General features: G+C 36.0%; 3 protein-coding genes and 2 pseudogenes across 3 annotated transcripts; 2 read left to right on the forward strand and 3 right to left on the reverse strand.

Moving 5' to 3' along the window:
• The first annotated feature begins 3,824 nt into the window (after positions 1-3,824).
• LOC143608778 (uncharacterized) lies at positions 3,825-5,171 on the forward strand (annotated as a pseudogene).
• Positions 5,172-5,694: 523 nt separating this feature from the next.
• Positions 5,695-6,611, forward strand: LOC143608748 (photosystem I reaction center subunit IV, chloroplastic-like). Its single transcript, XM_077083699.1, has 3 exons — positions 5,695-6,092; positions 6,268-6,333; positions 6,418-6,611. The coding sequence occupies exons 1-3, from the start codon at positions 5,856-5,858 to the stop codon at positions 6,517-6,519; spliced, it is 405 nt and encodes a 134-aa protein (XP_076939814.1). The 5' UTR covers positions 5,695-5,855; the 3' UTR covers positions 6,520-6,611.
• Positions 6,612-7,343: 732 nt separating this feature from the next.
• LOC143608755 (G-type lectin S-receptor-like serine/threonine-protein kinase RKS1) lies at positions 7,344-10,413 on the reverse strand. The gene is made up of 6 exons (XM_077083706.1): positions 10,362-10,413; positions 10,085-10,201; positions 9,072-9,247; positions 8,918-8,972; positions 8,200-8,330; positions 7,344-7,622 (listed from the first exon to the last, which is right to left on the reverse strand). The coding sequence occupies exons 1-6, from the start codon at positions 10,411-10,413 to the stop codon at positions 7,344-7,346; spliced, it is 810 nt and encodes a 269-aa protein (XP_076939821.1).
• A 41-nt stretch (positions 10,414-10,454) lies between these two features.
• Positions 10,455-12,235, reverse strand: LOC143608751 (G-type lectin S-receptor-like serine/threonine-protein kinase RKS1 pseudogene; annotated as a pseudogene).
• A 1,167-nt stretch (positions 12,236-13,402) lies between these two features.
• On the reverse strand, positions 13,403-14,800 carry LOC143608749 (putative indole-3-pyruvate monooxygenase YUCCA8). Its single transcript, XM_077083700.1, has 2 exons — positions 14,153-14,800; positions 13,403-14,057 (listed from the first exon to the last, which is right to left on the reverse strand). The coding sequence occupies exons 1-2, from the start codon at positions 14,795-14,797 to the stop codon at positions 13,461-13,463; spliced, it is 1,242 nt and encodes a 413-aa protein (XP_076939815.1). The 5' UTR covers positions 14,798-14,800; the 3' UTR covers positions 13,403-13,460.
• Positions 14,801-21,745: the final 6,945 nt, after the last annotated feature.

The raw sequence follows: 21,745 nt of genomic DNA on the forward strand, positions 1-21,745 counted from the left end.
ACTTTTTTCATGCAAATAAAAACATATAGGTAATATATTGGGTATTTCCAATGCTCAACATGCCTGAAAGGTTCAAAAGCTAAATTTAGACAACAAGAAACGAAAAGGTCTCTCATCGTCATCAGGCATTCAACCAACAACTCTACGTCAGTCTCCTGCATATGTCAAACATATAAACAAGAGTAACATAATTACTCTCCTCAATTTCAATCATCACTTATAATCACTAAAACTAAGTATTCCTTTCTTATTTATTTGAACTCTAGGTTTTCAGATTGATGTTTCCGTCTCACAAGATAATCGTAGATCGAGGAAAACATTAATGGATATGAAAAGGGGTAGAAACATATCAACCACATCAAATATCCAGTCTTCAAGTACAAGTCAGTCTTCTCAAACGACAGATGAGTCAAATCAACAGCCTCAAGTATTTGCTGTTGATATTTATTCCGACGTGTCTAAAGGTTGGTAAAAAACTACTACTTACATTGTTCCTTATATAGTTTGTTTATTACATTATTTTATTAATTTTATAATATTATAATCAGATTACTTGGATCATGGTAATCAAAATGTTGCATGTGTGATATGTCATGCAAAACTTTGGAAAGATGAAGCGAAGAGGGGACAAAACAAAAACGCAAAAGGAAGTTACTCGCTTTGTTGCCGTTACGGGAAGGTCGAATTACCTATTATATATACCATCCAACCCTGAATATGAAAACCTATTTCGAGGCATTGACGCAACAAGCAAATATTTTTTTGAAAAACATTAGACGTTACAACTCGATGTTTTCTTTTACTTCAATGCGAGGTAAAATCGATACTACCATTAATCGAGGAAAAGGTCCATCTGTATTCAGGTTGAGTGGTTAAAATTATCATTCGATTGGAAGCCTTCAACCTGAACCTAGATGCAAAGCCAAATTCTCACAGTTGTACATATATGACACCGACAACGAGCTAACAAACCGACAAAAAATATTTGGGTATGTAATCACACTTACAAGTATACAACAAAATTTCTTTGTTTTAGTACCACGTCACTTTCTTATCCATGCGATATTACATTTTTTAGAATTTGGGCATATATTCATATTTATGTGTTTCATGTTGTTTTTCAGTGACTCTAAGAATATGTCAACTGAGGCTGCAAAAGCAATGGATCTTCAGATTATTCAACGATTGAAAGAAATGTCAGATTCACAAAATGTTTTAGTTAAGACGTATAGAATGGTAAGAGATTCTTTGCAAGAGAACCCTCATATTGATTTAAAACTACGTCTTATTGCAAATCGACAAAAGGATGGAAGAACTTACAACCTACCAACAACATCTGAGGTTGCAGCTTTAATCGTAGGAGACATTTCTGACTCCCTTCAGCCTCGTGATATTCTTGTAACTACCATGGGCGGAAAAATAATACCTATAAGTGAGCTACATCCTTCATATGTCCCTCTTCAATATCCAATCATATTTATTAACGGTGAAGATGGCTATCGAGTTGACATATATCATAGAGGTGTTAACGAGGGTGATGACAGCAAACGGCCTTTTACTACAATGAGGGAATGGTTCGCCTTTAGGATTCAAGATAGGATCAATCAGTTCTCAATTCTTTTAAACTCAAGGAGGTTGTTACAACAGTTTTTAGTTGACGCGTATACGATGATTGAAAGCGAAAAGGCTTTTTTTTATACGTAGTCAACAGACAAAACTAAGATCATAAACGTACGAGAACCTCATGAATCTAAGAGACAAGGGAACATCCAGTGTTTCAAAAGTGGGACGCACCGTCATATTACCTTCGTCGTTTACAGGAGGTGCTCGATATATGACTCAAAACTACCTGGATTCTATGACACTGTGCAAATGGTTTGGATACCCTGATTTTTTTATAACAATAACGTGCAACCCAAAGTGACCCGAGATGACAAGATTTCTTAAAGACACCACTCTTAACTCAGAGGATAGGCCCGAAATCTTGTGGAGATTGTTTAAAATCAAGCTTGATGCCCTGTTAAAAGACCTGAAGGATAAGGCGGTCCTTGGCAAAGTACAAGCAGATATGAATCATTTACATATGTTTCTTTCATCGTATTTTCTAATATAAGATAGATTACGGTTTTTATAAAAACATATAATTGAAACCCGTTAAAATTTTTACTTATAAACAAAAATTTTCATGCAGTTGTTTATACAATCGAATTTCAAAAGCGTGGTTTGCTTCATGCTCATATGTGTTTATTTATGCATGCCGATCATAAGCTTCCCGATGTAGAACACGTTGACCCTTTTATTTCTGCGGAGATTCCTGATAAGAATGAGGACCCTGAATTACATTACCTTGTGAGTGAACTGATGATTCACGGTCCATGTGGTGCCCATAATCCGACCTGCTCGTGCATGTTTGACAACAAATGTTCAAAAAATTTCCCAAAGAATTTTCGCGATGCAACATCTGTCGATTCACAAGGTTATCCCCAGTATAGAAGACGCGATTCAGGTCAATTTGTTCAAAAAGGAGACATTCAATTAGATAACAGAAGTGTGGTCCCCTACAACAAGTACCTATTAAAACGATATCAAGCACACATTAATGTTGAATGGTGCAATTAGGCGTCATCTATAAAGTATTTGTTTAAATACATCAACAAAGGACCTGATCGAGCTACTGTTTTTTTTTTCAAAAAACGAAACACAAGCAAACGTGGAACAACCAGAGGTCGATGAGATCAAACAATTTTATGATTGTCGTTATTTATCTGCTTCTGAGGCAACTTGGCGTATTTTCGGCTATGATGTCCATTACAGGATGCCTTCTGTTACCCGCCTACCTTTCCATCTTCCTGGACAACAACATGTAGTTTATGGTGCGGATGATGATCTTGATAATGTCTTGGAAAAAGTTGAGAGCGTCTCCTCTTCCATGTTTACTGGTTGGATGAAGTGCAACGAAAATTATGCTAGCGCGCGTAAATTGACTTACGTTGAAGTACCTACTGAATTTGTTTGGCATGCTTAACCCTGTCGTTGGGAACGAAGAAAATCGGGGTTTTCCATAGGAAGAATTCATGCCGTGTCTCCTGCAGCTGGGGAAGCGTACTTCTTACGAATTCTTTTGAATAGAGTTAAAGGTCCACAATCGTTTGAAGACATCCGTACCGTTAACGGTCGTCTTCAACCTTCGTTTAGAGACGCCTGCTACTCTCTTGGATTGTTAGAAGATGATCAAGAATACATTGAGGCAATTGAAGAGGCAAGCCATTCATCGTTGGGTCACGGAGTACGCACGTTGTTCGCTACAATGTTGTCAACTGACAGCCTTTCTAGACCAGAGCATGTCTGGATAAATACTTGGAAATGGCTTTCTGATGACATTCTTTACAACCAACGACGTCTTTTAAAGTCACCAGGTATTAATACTTTGGTAGTTAGTTTTACAATCTTTATATCTATATATATAGTCATTAATATTTGGAAATTAATTCGTTATTCTATTTTAACAGAGTTATCGCTAACCGAAGATCAAATCAAAAACCTCACTTTATTTGAGATTGAAAAAATCTTGCTACGCAACAACTCAAGCTTAAGAAAATATCAAACCATGCCTTTCCCCGATGCCGAGTATATATCTATTGCATCTAATAGTTTGATTCAAGAAGAGTTGACATACGATCAAAACTTGCAAAAATTAGAGTTCCAAACTCTATTTAATTCAATTACTAATGAGTAAATAAATGTTTTTGATCGTATAATGATGGCTGTTCAACAGAATAAAGGGGGTGTGTTCTTCGTATATGGGTATGGTGGAACAGGAAAAACGTATTTATGGAAGACCTTATTAACTGCCATAAGATCAAAAGGCGAAATCGTCCTAACTGTTGCTTCAAGTGGAATTGCCTCGTTATTGTTAACCGGAGGTCGCACAGCACATTCCAGGTTTCATATTCCGATAAATCTTAATGAGGATTCTACTTGCTACATGGATCCAGGTACAGATGAGTCGCAATTATTAGAAAAAACCAAATTAATAATTTGGGACGAAGCTCCAATGCACCACAAACATGGCTTTCAAGCTCTTGACAGGTCTTTAAAAGATGTTTTATCTTCTAATTTGCTATTTGGAGGAAAAGTTGTTGTATTTGGAGGAGACTTTCGACAAATTCTACCTGTAGTTCAAAAGGGCACTAGACAAGACATCGTAAACGCCTCTCTATGTTCTTCTTACATTTGGAGTGAATGCAATGTCTTGACATTAACAAAAAAACCTAAGGTTAACTATGGGTACGCCGTCATCTGATGTTGAGGAAACCAGATTATTTGCTAAATGGATTTTAGATATAGGTGAAGGTAATATTGGCGGTCCTAATGATGGTGTTGCAACGATAGATATACCTGATGATCTACTTATAAAAGATTCAGTTGATCCTATATCAAAACTTTTTGACTTTGTATATCCTGATATTCTACAGAATTACGAGAACCAACATTACTTTCAGGATAGAGCAATACTTGCACCAACAAACGAAATTGGTGATGAGATTAATGATAGTTTGCTCAAGTTTTTTCCAGGTGATGAAGTCGAGTACTTAAGTTCAGATACCATATGCAGTTAAGAATATATCAATGACACTGTTGATACAGCTTTATACTCTCCAGAACTGCTTAATGGTCTAAGAATATCCGGACTACCAAACCACAAACTGGTGCTAAAAGTTGGTGTTCCTGTTATGCTCCTTAGAAATCTTAACCAGAAAGAAGACTTATGTAACGGAACTCGACTACAGATTATATCTTTAGGTACTCGTGTAGTTGAAGCCAAAATTATTTCTGGAACTAACATTGGTCATAGAGTTTTGATTCATAGATCGCCACTGACTCCATCAGACAACAAAATAGCCTACAAGTTTCAAAGACGACAATTTCCCCTTGCAGTATGTTTCGCGATGACGTAAACAAAAGCCAAGGTCAATCGTTATCAAGGGTAGGTTTGTACTTAAAAGAACCCGTGTTCTCACATGGACAACTATACGTCGCGTTGTCAAAAGTTACAAGCAGGAGTGGGCTAAAGATTCTGATTCTTGATAAACAAGGTAATCTGACCAATACAACAACAAATGTTGTGTACAAGGAAATTTTTTCTTATTTATAAAATACTTGTGTAATGTTTTTTTTTGTAATTCTTGAAATATTAATATAATTTGTAATTGTATTAATAATATATGACAAATGTGTTCTTGATTGTATTTTGCTTAATGTTTAAATATTTAAATTTTCATTAATTGCCCGTGTAATACACGGGTCTCAAACTAGTAAACAAATATATTAAATAGAGTTGTGTAAGAAAACTGTTAATTAGTAACCAGTATTTGCTTTATAAATATTGCTTTTGGTCCATAATTATCTTTATTGGGGAATATTTTAAATATTTAATCAATAGTCGAACAAAAACTAAAAAAGTGAAAGCTCAAAACCTTTTAAGTTACAATCAATAATCAGGTTTAAAGTAATTAACTAAATACTCCAGTAAATACTTCTGACTCCATTAGTAGGACCAAAACTGGAACAGGATTATCCAAAATTGGAATATTACATGATCCAATAGAGATTTAGATAGGTAGTGATTGGGTCAAGTTTCTAACCCAAATGGCGTGGGACAACATTATCCAACCAAAGGATATTATCACCCATGTGGCAACACACCACTGGCTGTCCCAATTGAAACCAACACCATTCACTCAAAAAAACAATATTCTCCAAGAAAAAGATAACCTTCGTTACATCAAAACCCTTTGACATCCAATTATCAACTTTGTTCATCATTTCCACACCTTCAATATCAAAATTAAGCAATGGCAAGTTGTAGCATGGCATCTGCTGCTACAAGATTTGTTGTGACACCAAATGTCACCACCTCTAACACCCCCTCACTCAAGCCCAATATGGTCACGTTACCAATTCAAAACACTAGAGGTTCAAGACTCGTTGTAAAGGCGACCGAAGAACCCGCACCACCGGCTGCAACCGTTGAACCGGTTAAGGAAGAGAAGCCCAAGCCACCACCAATTGGACCCAAGAGAGGAGCCAAGGTTTGTATTATATGTAGTTATGTACTACGATTTCCCAATGATACAAAGAGAGTGTATCTTTATATTTAAATAAAACGTGACAAATGTCCTACAATATGTTCATATAGATATAATGTAATTATAATTATATAAAATCTTGTTTTGTGAATACTTTTAAGTTTATGTAAATGCTTAGGTGAGAATTTTAAGGAAGGAGTCCTATTGGTTCAAAGGAGTGGGATCGGTTGTGACCGTAGACCAGGTAAAGTTTATAATATATGTGTGCACGTGTGTGTACAAATAATGTGTTAATGGAGTATGTGATTTGATATGATATGATATGCAGGACCCAAAGACTCGGTACCCGGTTGTTGTGAGGTTTAACAAAGTGAATTATGCAAACGTGTCAACCAACAACTATGCATTGGATGAGATCCAAGAAGTATAGACCCGAGTTTCTTGATCGTGTTGTGATTGTAGAATGCATCATATTTCAATCTTTTGCAACATATTTTATCAATGAATTTGTATTATATTCAATATGTGTGTTTCTTTGGTGCCTAAATTTTGCTAATCATCATACATATAAGTGAGACTAATGTTATGCAATTCTTTAGTTTCACAATTCAGTGACTCAATCTGATATGAAGAATTTGCCTGAATACAATATTTTGTGTTCAGATGCCCAAAGTATAGTGGTTTTTTCTGACCCATAAACAAATACAAACAAGTGTCTGTTTGTCAATTGTATCGGAATAAGACTAGAAAATCAAAGCTGAATTAAAATGGATACTATTTGGTTCAAACATATCATAAACTTAAGTGCAAAATTTATGATCAAAGGAACGAAGTCGACGGCGTCACTCGTTCAACCAACGCTGGAGAACCACTGGTAACTGACTCATTGACACTGTCATCATCCGAGTGTATGTCAATAACATTATCAAACGATTACATTAATGCTATGTGAGAAGACGTGCAATGAAAATGATGATAAAAACTTAAAAAGCCCATCTCCTCTTATGCGGTTGCTGATGAAAACGTGAGCATGTTTGACATTCAAGCATAATTAACTATGTTGCTTGTCATTGGTTTATGTTATGTTGTTTTTTATTGGCGATTGCATACATATAACTGTTGTAAAAACTACTACAGACAATAACTTTATTCATGATGTTCAAGCATAGCATGTGTAACATGATCCAAGTGTTTTGGCGCCACTCGACTATAAAGGTGCTCGGTTCAAGAGATTAACTACGATATATTAGGAAATTACCGAGGGTGAAGGATGGTGATGTCCTCATCACAGACCGAGCCAACTTCACAGTCCCTTCCGTAATTTGCTTGTCTAAAGATGAACGCCGGTTGGTTTGGGGAAGGAAGAACCGTTTTATGAGCTACATCACTCATTGTAGGCCGGTCACTAGCCAATTCTTGAACACAGAGTATGCCCACATGGATGCATAGAATAACTTCGCGCGTATCGAATGAATCTCCTAAAGACGAGGTAGCTACCGTCAATGCTTTTGCTTGTTTCCACAAGTCCCAAACCTAAAAGGAATGCTGATTACTTTAAAAAAAGCTTGTCATATTGGAAATTTTGACAGTTTCTTTAATCTCACGTACGTGAAATAATTAGAAAATACAATGTTGATTCATCTTTAACAGCAACGATCATACCCAGTAAACTCACTCATAACAAAGCTATAAGCAGGGTTTGAGGAGGGCAAAATGTATACAAACCATACCTCTATCCCAAAGGATAGAGAGAATGCTTCCAGCAAGGCACCGACTCAAAAGATCATATGAATAAGACAATATAAAAGAAAGACAAAGTTCAACACTAGACCTCTAAATATAAGAGAAAAACAACAAATGTTATTGATGAAACTGGTATTGATGGAAATAGATAATAGAAAAACAAGTTAACACAAGGACAATATCTCTTTTTTACGCTTCGAACCCTAGTTAGCTTTTAATGAATTGCAAAACTGTTGTGGCCTCATCTTAACCATTAAATCAGTTTGATCAACGGCTTTGATTATATCTTACATTTTAGGTTAACATTAGTTCAAATTTTAATATGCTTACACATGCGCATGTGTGTGTGTCAAATGTAGTTACTTACGTGACCAATCAAATTAACCGAGCTCTCCTGAGAGTAGCTGTTATTTCTTCTGCCACTGATTATCTCCAGAACTAGAATTCCGAAGCTAAAAACATCAGATTTGACTGAAAAGAGGCCTTGCATTGCATACTCTGGAGACATATATCGGGTGCAATCACATTATGTCTCATCAGATACATGAACGAAATTAAAACTTGCCATGTTACAGAGTGAAGGACTATACTTACTATGTTCCAACAACTTTGCGTGTTTTAGCTTCCTCTTCATTCCCTCCAAATATTTTTGCCATTCCGAAATCAGAAATTTTAGGGTTTAAATTTGTATCTAGCAAAACATTACTTGCTTTTAGATCCCTATGGATGATCTTGAGCCTAGAATCATGATGGAGATATAGAAGTCCACAAACAATTCCCTTAATGATTTGGAGCCTTTTCTTCCAATCTAAAAGAGATGCCTTTTCTTCATCTAGGTTTCACACCATTCCGATTAACATATTTTATTATTTTGTAGAGCTTTTGAAAATTAAGCAGTTCGATTTTGAAAACTTAGTTAGAGAACAAACCAAAGATGAAGGAATCCAAGCCTTTGTTTGATAAGTATTCATAAACTAACATCTTTTCTTCTTTATGGAAACAATATCCCAAAAGCCGAACTAGGTTTTTGTGTTGAAGTTTCGCTATCAATGTCAGTTCGTTCTTGAATTCCTGCATCCCTTGACCTGAACTTTGCGATAATCTTTTGACAGCAATTTCTAGCCCATTTTGTAACTTACCCTGAGTAATTAATTCTGATTTATTAGTTATAAACTACAATTATATTTTACCGCAAAGGCCGTGACCATTACCGAAATTGAGAAGTGAGATCGAATGTACCTTATAAACGGAGCCAAATCCACCTTCTCCAAGCTTGTTTGAATGGGAAAAGTTATCAGTTGCTGCTGTTAGTGTGGTAACATCAAACACATCTAAATCAACATTTTTACCAATATCCTTCTCTATGGAAGATCCTTCCAAGGATTTCAAGCCAACATTGCCTTCATTTTGTTTTGCTGTATGAAACAGTTAATCCGTTGTGAAAACTAGTTTATTAACGCATTTATGAGTTTTAGTTATCTTCATGAAGCATATGTCCGAACCCAAAACCATGACGGTGGATTAGTTAACTGGCCAACCAACAAAACACAACACAAACCACAAAATCTAGCTGGCCAACAAACAACATACTTTGGTTCATGTAGTTCTCGATCGGTATAGTACAGTTTGATCCCAACTTACTCAATTTTAAAATGAACTGTAAATGTCAATAATAAGATTTTGAATAATTATTAACCAACACGTATAATAATTACCCATATAAATTAAAAAATATATATTAAAATAAAACCCTTGCTCAAAATCAATTAACCTACACAACCAATTACGTAGCTCGGCTTCAATATATAGTTTAAAAAATTATATATATATATATATATATATAGTTTTCACAACGGATTAACTGTTTCAAATATATATATATATAGTTTGAAAAATTAACAAAAAAATGTAATTTTGAACAAGCTGTTTTAACTTTTAACATTAATTAATTAAATATTGTTTGTCTTTTGTTTCGATGTAATTCCTTTTGTATAAAACCACTAAAATACGAAAAAAACGTGCTTTTGGAATATCGACACTGTTTATTCGATTACCATTGTGTATATTAGTTTTTCACAAATTGTACGCCACTGGACTTTTGCTAACACGATTATTAGACGTCTGAAAACTGAAACATGATTGACATATATAATTAAATGAAGTTTATGATTCTACCACCATGTGAATTAAGTTATATATATGTCTCCTGATGAACACTCCGGTCCATAGTAAATCAACCTAGACGGACATACCTTTTGCCTTTCTTATGTAACAACAAATGAAGGCACACAAGATAAAAACCGCTGCTATCGTTGGTGTCACGATGACAAGAACTCTGTGTTCATGCTTTCCATTTTTCCTCTTGGATGCTGAAATACACAATCACAAAAAGATTATGCATGACAATGGAAATTATGAGATTACTATTCTTCCGTATAAGAGTTAATTACTCAAATGGTCCTGTGGTTTACAGTGATTTTGGTTTTGATTCTTCACTTTTGAAAAGTTACATATTAGGTTGGTTAGTACATGCATGGCCCTTAAAAATATAGATGGAAACTTTGGCTGATAAATGGGCCATCTTACAAGTTTAGCTAGTCTTTTCCTATAAATATCATGTCTAGATTTTTGACAATGATAGCATATATATATGGTAAATAAAATGGAAGTCATACTTTAATTTTGGTCATTGACGGACAATTAAAAATCAAATATAAGATTAGAGAAAACAATTGATGGCGACTTAATTACCTAATTCAACTGCATCAACTCGAATATAAAAAGATTGGCCCCCGTCTGGAAACGTCCTCGTATCTATCATGTCCCCATGCCACGTAATACAGCCTCCATCGCCGGCCTCTTTTCTAATATCAGCACTCGCATAACCCATGCACGTGCAATCCCCCAAACACAACCCTTGGCATGCTTTTAATCCCAAACTCATGTTCACACGTGCCGTAGATGTGTCAGGCACCTTAACATGAGCCAACTCAACGAACCCGTCTCCAGGCTTACACATCTGTGTTCCAGCCTTTATCTTACATCCTTTGGAACCATCCCTTAGGTACCAGCCCTGTGGTGACCGTGGCTCGTATCCAGGAAAGCAATCACACACAAAAGCGCCTAATACAGATCTATATGGATCACAAAGGCCAAAGGAACCACAATGATTATAGCCATCGCACTCGTCTTTAGGGGCCGACCAGAACCCAAGCCACTTACCTTCTGCCTCCTGCCAAGTTAGCCTGTCCAGGGTTCCAGACTCGGTAACAGCACATCTAGAAATAATTGACAAGTTGTACAACTGGAATACGATCACCGCCTCATCGTTGTTGTTTATGTAAGTAGCATTATAGAGATATCTCCTTTCCATCTCAGGTATACCACTCCATCCACGACCCGTCCATGAACCCGCCCGCCAAACTTTTGTCATACCTTGATACAAGAACAGCTGAGGGGACCCAACAAGCTCCATTTTATGCGAATACTCCCCGACACCGGGGTTCCCACTAGATTTCCAAGATGTAAAAACCCTGTTCAAACCTGTTCTTTTATCAAACCCAACCTTCATACCCGGTAGAATCGTATCTGAAGGGTGATCAAAGCTTTGCCATGCTTTGTTTTGGCCTTGAAACAACACCAAATTCCCCGAATCCAACAACTGAGCAGAAGAAACATCAGCATTCACCACTCTGGAAACATTGGTTGACCAAAACACAAAGCTAATTTGATCTTTTTCGTGCAGGACGAGGTTCCCGGTTTCATCAATGGATAACATGATACCGGATGAGATGTTGGCGACAGGGTTGTCTCTATTCGCAACCCAAACAACAGTTTGCTCTGAAATCTTGTTATACCAGATACCCACGTATCTGTTGGTGGAGTTTGCAGGGCTAAAAAACCCAAGAGCAAAAGTTTCTCCATTAGAGACCAACATATCCCCATCTTTAATCGGTCAGGTGAGTGTGATGGTATCGATACAAGAGCAATACCGGAAAACCAGAAAGAATATTAGCATAGATGCTAGAATGCCTCTTTGCAGATCATACATGTTTTCAATTCTTTCTTTTTGGGAGCTGTTTCACATTTTTACGTCTGTTAAAATTCATATTAATCTTCAGTTATTTTGACATTTGTTTAGTTAATTAGGCTGCGCTTGATTAAAGATTTGAATATGAAAGTAATACATCGGGTATGGATTTAAATAAACTGGTGAACCAATAGTTATAACTTCATTAACTTGCAAGTTGGTTTAATTAATTTATTTTGTAACTTACTTTCGAGAGAAATATACTTTGTAAATTATACTCAGTTTACTTGGCTAAATTAGCTTGATTATCTTTTGTGACTAGCAACTAATTCTGTAGTAGTTAGTTAGTTAGTAGCAATCATTGATTTGGTCTATTTCGGTTCAGTTGACAATGAATTGAAAATACAAGGAGAAAAGTCGAAAACACAACAATATTTACTCTTAACAGCTCAATCCGAACATCTTCTCTTCAACATCTGGGACATGACAGTAAAGGCTAATTTCTTAATTGTCAAAGTCATAAAATCAATGGGTTTGTTGCACCATTTTTATTCGTTACCTTCTATGCATGGAAGTGTTAGATGTGGTTATGGTGCGGCTGAAGAACTCAGGATATGTTAATGGTGTCACACTTCCAGACGGCCGGCCAAATAAAACCCATCTTAGTTATGTTGATAACGTCATATTTGTTAGCGATTGGTCGGAATCAAATCAGAGAAATATGTGTAGGATATTAGGTGTCTTTTTGTGATGTCAGGTTACCTTGGAAAAGAGCAATATATATGGGGTCTGTGTGACGGATCATGAGATTGAAGGTGCTACCGGAGTTGCTCGGTGTTAAGTGGGATTATTTCATTTTACTTATATGGAATTACCAGTAGGGGTGAATTATATGATGATGGAGGCCCAAGCAGTGACGAACGTGTCATGTTATATTTGGAGACTTATGATCGTGCTTTCATAGGTGGCTCACGAAAATGGGCATAACTTTGCCACGAAGCTCCATTTCAAGCCCATTACCAGTCAAATCGAAGTTTGAGACGAGGAGCACATTGTGGCAAACTCCTACGGCGGTTTGCCCCCCTGTCCGAAGCCCAAAAACGCCATCTAAATAAAGTTATGGGTTTTTTTATGTTTTTTCAGCAGTTTTTGCATTTTTATTTTTGGGTTTGTGTTTGGCCCATGGCCTTTTTTTGGCCCATTTCGTATTAGAAACTCTTTATATATTCATTCTATGTAATGTGAACAATCAGACTTGAATTTGGATAATAAAGATTTTTTCACTTCATTTTCCCATTGACCTTTGGGTGGGATTTGGGAGTTTTGGGAAGTTCATCACGGGTATTCTTTGAATCAACGTGATTCGATCTTCGTTATTGCTTTACCGCTGCATCATATGAAATATGAAGAGGATCAAAGTGGTGGTGGAAATTCAAATAAACATAGATATGATCGTATGAACATTTTTATTATTAAAGAAGTTATCATGCATGCATGCTCATTAGAGCTGTAAATACAAAGAGTAATTATGAATTAATTAAAGAATACAAAGAATTTTCCAATAAGTTTTCTTGTATCCTAGTTTTTGTTAGATATAATTAGAAGGTTGAGATGCATCTTCTGAGTATATGAAGTTTGTTTTTCTTGTGATTTAATTCTTGTTTCCATACTTGTCCAATATCTAGAGAGATCTTAACCGCGTCAGCCGAGACACCTGCAAGCCCCCTTCTGGTGAATCCGGACGCATATAATCCTTTCTTTCCCTTCCATTCTTTTGGAAACGGGGTCTTTGGTAACCTGTTTTTAGCAAAGAATTCGGTTTCATGAAGCCAGTAAGGGACATTGCTGCGATATCCAGTAGCTAAAACAACCGAATCCACGTCGAGTGTTTCACCACTGACGAGCTCCACGGAGTTGGGGCCAAATCTTTTGATCCCAGGGACGACTGTGATCTCGCCTGATCGGATTTTCTCAAGGGCGCCGACGTCTAGTACCGGTGTTTTTCCGTGGTGGTTTTTGAGCTCTAATGGACCTAAACATGGCCTTTTTATGCCGTATGTGTTAGTGCTTCCGAGAATGAACCATGCTAGGATAAGCTGAAGCTTGTCAACTAGCCACAGAGGTAACCATTTCATCAGCATCGTGGGTAGATCAAATGTCGATCTTCCCATGATTTCTCGGGGCAAGACATGAACCTGTAAACAGTTAGATGTTTGATTAGTTTTAAGTTTTCTTTTTAAAAATCGAACGTGCATGTTTAATTAGTATTAATCAATCGAGTAGTACTTACCGAGCTTCGAACCACCATGGATGGCTTGGCATTGTGGTTAGAGAGGTCCATAGAGACTTCCATGCCAGAATTTCCGCATCCGACAACCAACACCTTCTTTCCGGCATATTTCTCGCCGGACTTGTAATCTTTAGCATGGATGACTTCACCTGAGAACTCTTGCAGTCCATCTATTTCCGGGATTACACCTTCCGCATTTTCTCCTGTTGCCACCACTAGCATTTGACATATATACTCTGTTTCGGTCTGGGCCAACCCATTTGTCGAGACGGTAATGACCCGCCAGAGCTGGCAGGTTTCGTCGTATTTAGCTGACTGTACACACTCATTGAATTGCGGCTTGATATCAAACTTTTGTGCATAGTTTTCGAGATACGCGATGAATTGTTTCTTAGTTGGGTACTCAGGGTAGTCCTCTGGAAAGGGTAGTTTGGGAAGTTGACAGAATTTTTTCGGAAGGTGAAGTTTAAGTCGGTCATAGGTGTGTTTTTGCCAAAGGGAAGCGATGCAATCAGCTCGCTCGATAACTACAAAGGGAACATGTTGCTCCTTGAGGCAAGCAAGCCCTGAGGGTCCGGCCCCTACTATGATCGGGCCGTTGACCCACACACATCGGCGATCGCTATGACCTGAAAAGCTAAACATTCTTTCAAATATCTTGGTTTAGGGTATATAATTATATATCGGATTAGTGAGAGTAAGTTTTTATGTGAAGCTAGCTCAGATGATTTTTGTTTTGTTGGAATGAATTGAAAGAGGATCAGATGAGATGTATATATTGGTAACTAGGATTGATATTAGCATCTGTGTAAAGCAAGCAGCCGCGCTCTCAATCATAAGTTAAGACCTTTTTTATTATATTATTGTATTTAAATCATAATTAGAATCTAAACTTTTAATTAAATATTTTGCTTTCATATTTACTTCCGTCCTTCGCTTTTTAGTTGCTTCCAATGGGAATGTATATGGTTTTCAGAGAAGTTTCTTGTCAGGTGATTTTGGTGCTAGGCAGTATTAGGCTGAGGGGTGTGGGGGGCGCGAGAGGGGGCGCGAGTGGGGGCTCCAGCCAATAATATTGTGACGTGTGGCAGAGAGAGAAACTTGATAAGATGGGTGTTGGTTGTGGTGCTCGCGCCCCGGGCCCTGGTGTGGAGGGGCGCGAGAGGGGGCGCGAGCGGTTTTTTTTTTATTTTTTTATAAATGTATTAAAAAAACTTATTATTAAAAAAACTCATAAATTATTTAAAAAAACACACATTAATAAAACATCGGTTGGTCCGGTGCCGACCATAAATCGTCGTAACTGTAATCTGAATCTAGGTTTGGGTACCAATTTCCAGCCATGTTTTTAAAAAAAGGTTTGGAAGATGGGGTGATTTTGGGTTTTGGGTGTGGTATGTGATATTGGTATGTGATATTGGTTTTGGGTGGTATGTGATATTGGTTTTATAGAGAAAAAATTTTTTTTTTTTTAATAAACAAAGAGCCCAACGGCTCTATTTACGCATTCCCAGGCCACTTCACGCGTTCTCCCAGCCGCTACCCCTCTTGCGCCCGCCTGGAAATCCGCGCTCGCGCCCCTCTCGCGCCTCGGTGGTGTGGTGCTCGCGCCCCGGGGCGCGAGCGGATGGCCTCACGCGCCCTTTCTCGCGCTCCACACCCCTCAGCCTTATATTGTTGAAGTAACAATGGAAAACGTATAATAGCTAAAATGGACATCAATAAAAAATTTATAGTATAAAGGAGGACCTCTTGGCCTAGTAATCACAATGATCGAGCTTCACTGTTAAAAGGCGTGTTAACGCCATTTATAAAAAATCTATAGTACAGTTCTAAATCAATGTCTTATCCAAAGTGAGCGCACGCATTCTACGTCTTTTGATATTCAAACGACGAATCAAAATACTTTATCAGTTTATTTTGAGTTAGGTTCACAGACTTATATCGTCCTAGAAGTGATACTTGAGCAAGTGCATTGTCTTTATAAGGGTGCGGACACTCCTTTAACATGCTTTTGTATGATCTCTATACAAGGGTTAACATTAAATGTAGTCCATTTTAAATATAAAGATGTGACATATGTTTTGATTTTTAATCTGTTCGTGCAAGATAGTACAACCGTGTGTGTTATTTGATCTGGAGTACCAGGCTACACTGCACGCATGTTTAGTTTAGCAAGTTTTAAATATATGGTACATTTCTTTTATTTGATGTATTAAGAAAGGGGATTACTCTATAAAATAGTAATCAACTTTTAAAGTTGTTTCAATTAAATCATTGATAAAAACTTTTGTTCCAATCAGGTCATTGAACTTTCATTTTTGTTCCAATCCTAGATATTTTACCTAGATAACAGGTAATCTAGGTTTTTTTTTTAATTTTTCAATGTTTACTTTGCATAATAACTTTTAAATGTTGCGAAATTAATAAAAATGCGAAATATAATTTTAAAATTCTGAAAATTTGCAAAAAAATGTTCCGAAAATTACAATAAATTACAAAATTGAAAAAAAATTGCAAAAATGTTCAAATTAAATTCTTTTTTGGAAAATTGCAATAATTACAATCTTTTTAGTTATATTGGTGGCAAATGGGTTGGGTTGGGTTGGGTTGGGTTGGGTCGAAATAGGTCATGGGTCGGAACGGGTTAGGGTCGAAACGAGTCACTTAAAAAAATGGTTGCCTTGGTTCGGGTCGGAACGTTAGGGTCAACAGGTTCGGGTTAGAACGTGTCAAGGTCGGAATGAGTCAAAACGGGTTTCGGGTCAGTTTTTTTCTGGACCAACGAATCAGCGTGTTTTCAACTCGTTACAGCTCGTTTTAATAGCAAAAGCTCGTTTAAGCAATTTTCAGTTCGTTTCAGCACTTAACAGCTCGTTTAAGTGATTTTTCAGTTCATTTAAGCACCTAACAGCACGTTTAAGCGATTTTTCAGTTCGTTTCAGCACTTAACAGCTCGTTTAAGCGACTTTCAGTTCGTTTCAACACCTAACAGCTCGTTTAAGCGATTTTTCAGTTCGTTTCAGCACCTAACAGCTCGTTTAAGTGATTTTTCAGTTCGTTCCAGGACCTAACAGCTCATTTAAGCGATTTTTCAGTTCGTTTCAGCACCTAACTGCTTGTTTAAGCGATTTTTCAGTTCGTTTCAACACCTAACAGCTCGTTTAAGCGATTTTTCAGTTCGTTTCAACACCTAACAGCTCCTTTAAGCGAGTTTTCAGTTCGTTTCAGCACCTAACAGCTCTTTTAAGCGATTTTTCAGTTCGTATCAGCACTTAACAGCTTGTTTCAACACGTTTTGACCAAAATGGGTTGTTTTGGTTCGGGTTATGGTCAACAGGTTTGGGTCAGAACGGGTCCGGGTCGGAATGGGTCCAGGGCGGAAAGGTCAAAACGGGTTTCGTGTCGTTTTTTTTGTTTGTTGAACGAGGACAACGGACGAAACGTTTTAGTTTTTTTTTTTACTTTTTTTGTTTTTGTTTTCTCTTTTGAATTATAGTTTTTTTATTAATTTTTTTGAAATTTCTTTTAGGGTTTTTTTAAAAAAAACCTAGATTACCTATTATCTAGGTAAAATATCTAGGATTGGAATAAAAATGAAAGTTCAATGACCTGATTAGAACAAAAGTTTTTATCAGTGAACTGATTGAAACAAATTTTAAAGTTGATTACTATTTTATAAAGTAATCCAATCAAGAAAGTGTATAAGTACACCATATAAATAATGAAAATAACCATGCTACATATGGACATACCTACCCCATATTTTACATGCGTATTCTATTACATATTTTTATAATATGAATAGGTTATAATGTTAACTTATGATCTGTAATGAACTATGACTGTGTGACAATGTGCCATACAAAAGGTTTGATAAACAATCGTAAAGTATTAATACGCGCAAACACATTGGATAGTAGCTGATAATCTCCGTTTGAAGACTTAGTTTAAAAAGATAGTCAAGGTCTTAATTAATTGATTAACGGAGTGTTAAGATGCACTTTCTTTGAAAAGTCAAATCTTATGTTATATATCATTACATGTTCTTATGGTTGAATGTATGGGTCTGCACAAAATCGAAAAAACCGAATCGAAACTGAAAAAAACAAAAACAACCGAACCGAGAAAATCAAACCGTATTAGAAACCGACGGTTTGGCTTTGAACTTTAGCAAAAACCGAAATATTGGTTTGGTTTTGTATTTTGTTAAGAACCGAAAAAACCAACCGAACCGAAATAACCAAATATTGATATAACCAAAATATCTTAACCGTAAGTTCGTAACCATTAAAGCAAAATCTACCGATGACTATTTGTTTAGTTTTAACATATGATTAATAACAAATATATTTGGTTTCTAGATATGGTTAATAACTAATAGTATTAGGTTTTTTTTTTTGAACGGTGACTTTCGCAGTTAAGATATATCACACTCCTCGGTCCAACAGGAGGAGGAGTCCCGCCACCCCCACTCGGGCCAGACTATGTTGACATAATCGGGATCCACGCTGACATCCGAGTTTGGCTTGGCCATTTTCGGTAAAACCCAGTTGGCTCACCCCGCACGAAGGCACGACAGGTTTTTTTGCTCTGGGAAAATCCGGTCGGAATCAGGACTCGAACCCGGGACATCCGGATCATCCATCATGTTCCTGGCCATTGGGGCAAGCCAGGTTTTGATTTTGAATTTTGATTTTTAGATATATTTTATTAGCTTTTAATATTTAAAGTCCAAATATTCAATATTCTATTAATAATTAGTTTATGTTGTGAAATAAGCCTAATAGCTAAAACAATATGACAATGAGATGTAGGGAGAAAAGGAGAGATTTCATTAATAGGTGTGTATAACAAAGAGATACAATGAGATATATATATATATATATATATATATATATATATATATATATATATATATATAAGAAAACTTGGGGAGAAAGCTAATCTATATTAGGTATTGCTAACCATAATATTAATATATTTATAACACTCCCCCTTGGTTATCAACATAATACGCTTAAAGATGTTGTCTCATTAAAAAACCTTGCTTGGAAAACCCAGTGGGACAAAACCATACCTAAGGGAAAAAGAGTGCAACGCGTATCATCTCCCCCTGATTTAGATATCCTTTAAAATGATAAATATTGATCTTCTGTGAAAGTTGTCCAAAACTTTTGTAGTCAATCATTTGCATCTTCAGCCATTTACTTGCGAATCCTTAGGTTGAATAACGTTTTATGATCTACACGTGAAAACTTCTATTGCATCATCTCGTAAACATATACCACTTTATTGATAACTCTGTTGAGTTTTTCTGCATCGACAATACTAGCCAAACTTGTTTTGATGAGTTAGTAAATTATAACTACATATCTTTCAAACATGAAATATATATTTTAACCCATTATGATGTCTCATAGCTATACACATGCTGATAAATATAAATAAAAGATATAGAAATGCTGTATAGTTAGCAATAAATAATAATGTGCATATGCATTTAATTGTATTACTTTTGAACCCATAATATTTCATATTGTGATAGGAAATGATATAGAGTGCATTTTTGGACATCCTTTAACGTACTCAAAGAATGAATCTTGTCTTGGTAAATTGTCTCAACATTTTCATATGTGCTTTGATAGATTGATAAACATATAATTACATATATACTCAAACCGTAGGTCGAGCAATAATCACATCGTGTCAAGGTATTTCAAAAATTCTCCTTCTAAAAGTTCTGCAGTTTCTCTCGATGATGTGTACATCATCACTGTAAACTGTGATTATAAGAACCTTTAAGAGTAAATTTTGATAAAAGTATGACTAATGACATCCAATTTATCTCCCTTCTTATCAAAATAATTATTGATTGTACCATGCTCAATCCGACTATATTAGTCCATACGCAATAAGCATAACTCTATGCATTTTCCAATCTATCATGAACTTCTTTCCAACTTGACAAATTATGCATGTGCATTCACTTTTCCAGGATTTTTTGTTGCATAAAATTGCTCATTAACACATCATTTTGTATCACATATCAAAAATCCATATTGTACGATTTATTTGTTTATTGAGATATTATACTCATCACGTACATTCTCTTCTATGTGTATGCTTGTTGATGCACATAATCAATTAATTTTTCACGTATTCAGTTACCATAAAAAACTCTTCAGGAGTTCCATTTATGTTCAACATATTCAATAATCGTAAAGTATTGAATATATGAATCTATACACAACAATCATTTTGTTCTCGATAACTTACTTTACATGATTTGATAATCCAAATCCTTCATAGATTTTCTTGTAAACTCTCAATATCAACTAAATAACAATATTTATTGGACGCATATCAATTCTCTCTTTATATTACCAGACTGTTTAGTTAACGGAAAATCATTGCTTCCACCATTGGAGAATGTGTCTCCTCATATTTAATCATGGGTCTTTGCAAAATCCTTGTGCCATCAGTTTTGCCTTATATCACTTGATGAATTTTCATAACTCATATACAAGACCCGTTTGTATCTAACACATTTCACAACTTTAGTTGTACGGACTGCTGGTCCAACAAACTTTCCGTTTTTTAGAGAATTCAACTCTGCCCTGTTTGCGTTTTTCCACTTTGGCCAATCATTTTTCATAGGCAGATTTAGAATCTTGATCCTCATCATCATTTCAAGCGCTAATTTTATATATAAATGAAAGTATAACGACGTCGGCTTTATTTCGATTCCATATATCTTTATATAGACATGATACAATAATTTATTAAGAGCTCTTTGTTTTCAGGTACCTAAGATTATTTAAGAACCATCATGTCTAATCTCATTCAAGAGACCTTTTACTGCACCTCGACTTGACCATCTTTATTACTTGCTCCAATTTTTGAGGAAATTTTACCTTTGGAACCGACCGGTCTACCATGCCACACGCGTGCATTAGACTTATTATCAATATGCTTTTGTCCTTTTGAGACATTTATTAATTGAAGCATTAGCAGTTCGTATGGGTGTCTTAGCTAAACACTCCTTATTGGTTAGTGAATCGTCTGGTAATTGATTCATTAATCTTCATACATGAATTATCCTTTGAACTTCTAGTTCATATAAGTTTGAGGATCAATGATAATTCATTCCGATTAAATTCATTTTCTAACCGCTTTATATCATCCCCTAATGTTGGGAATGTTGATTCACTAAAGTGAAAACTAATGAGCCATAAACAAATATCTCATTAATAGCTCTAAGTATATAATCATAGATACCATTTAATATCGACAAAAAAATCCCAACTTCCTTTGTGGTCTCATCTTTGTGCCTTGCGGTGGATTAATTTTGGTATATAACACACACGAAATATTAGATGAGAAATACTTGGTTACTGACCAAAATCCAATTACAATGGGGAGAAAGTATCATAACTTGTTGGTAGATGTGAATTAGTTTTTAAGACATGTAAATCATATGTACTCAAATACAAATATGAACCTTTGCTCTCGTGATAATTGTCTTTGCAACCAATTATAGGCGTTGAGTAATCGTCTTTAACAAAACACTTTATGTAAGAACATAATCTA

The sequence above is a fragment of the Bidens hawaiensis genome, unplaced genomic scaffold (genome assembly GCF_021521415.1).
Source record: "Bidens hawaiensis isolate Kalapana, Puna unplaced genomic scaffold, B.hawaiensis_p1.1 tig00419429_1, whole genome shotgun sequence".
Lineage (NCBI taxonomy): Eukaryota > Viridiplantae > Streptophyta > Magnoliopsida > Asterales > Asteraceae > Bidens > Bidens hawaiensis.

Coding starts and splice junctions, on each gene's coding strand:
- LOC143608748 (XM_077083699.1), top strand. CDS start 5,856: ATGGCAAGTTGTAGCATGGCATCTGCTGCTACAAGATTTGTTGTGACA. Junction 6,093..6,267: donor GACCCAAGAGAGGAGCCAAG/GTTTGTATTATA, acceptor GTAAATGCTTAG/GTGAGAATTTTAAGGAAGGA. Junction 6,334..6,417: donor CGGTTGTGACCGTAGACCAG/GTAAAGTTTATA, acceptor TATGATATGCAG/GACCCAAAGACTCGGTACCC.
- LOC143608755 (XM_077083706.1), bottom strand. CDS start 10,413: ATGGCCCATTTATCAGCCAAAGTTTCCATCTATATTTTTAAGGGCCAT. Junction 8,973..9,071: donor GATTTGGCTCCGTTTATAAG/GTACATTCGATC, acceptor TTAATTACTCAG/GGTAAGTTACAAAATGGGCT. Junction 7,623..8,199: donor CGGTTAATTTGATTGGTCAC/GTAAGTAACTAC, acceptor CATTCCTTTTAG/GTTTGGGACTTGTGGAAACA.
- LOC143608749 (XM_077083700.1), bottom strand. CDS start 14,797: ATGTTTAGCTTTTCAGGTCATAGCGATCGCCGATGTGTGTGGGTCAAC. Junction 14,058..14,152: donor CCATGGTGGTTCGAAGCTCG/GTAAGTACTACT, acceptor AACTGTTTACAG/GTTCATGTCTTGCCCCGAGA.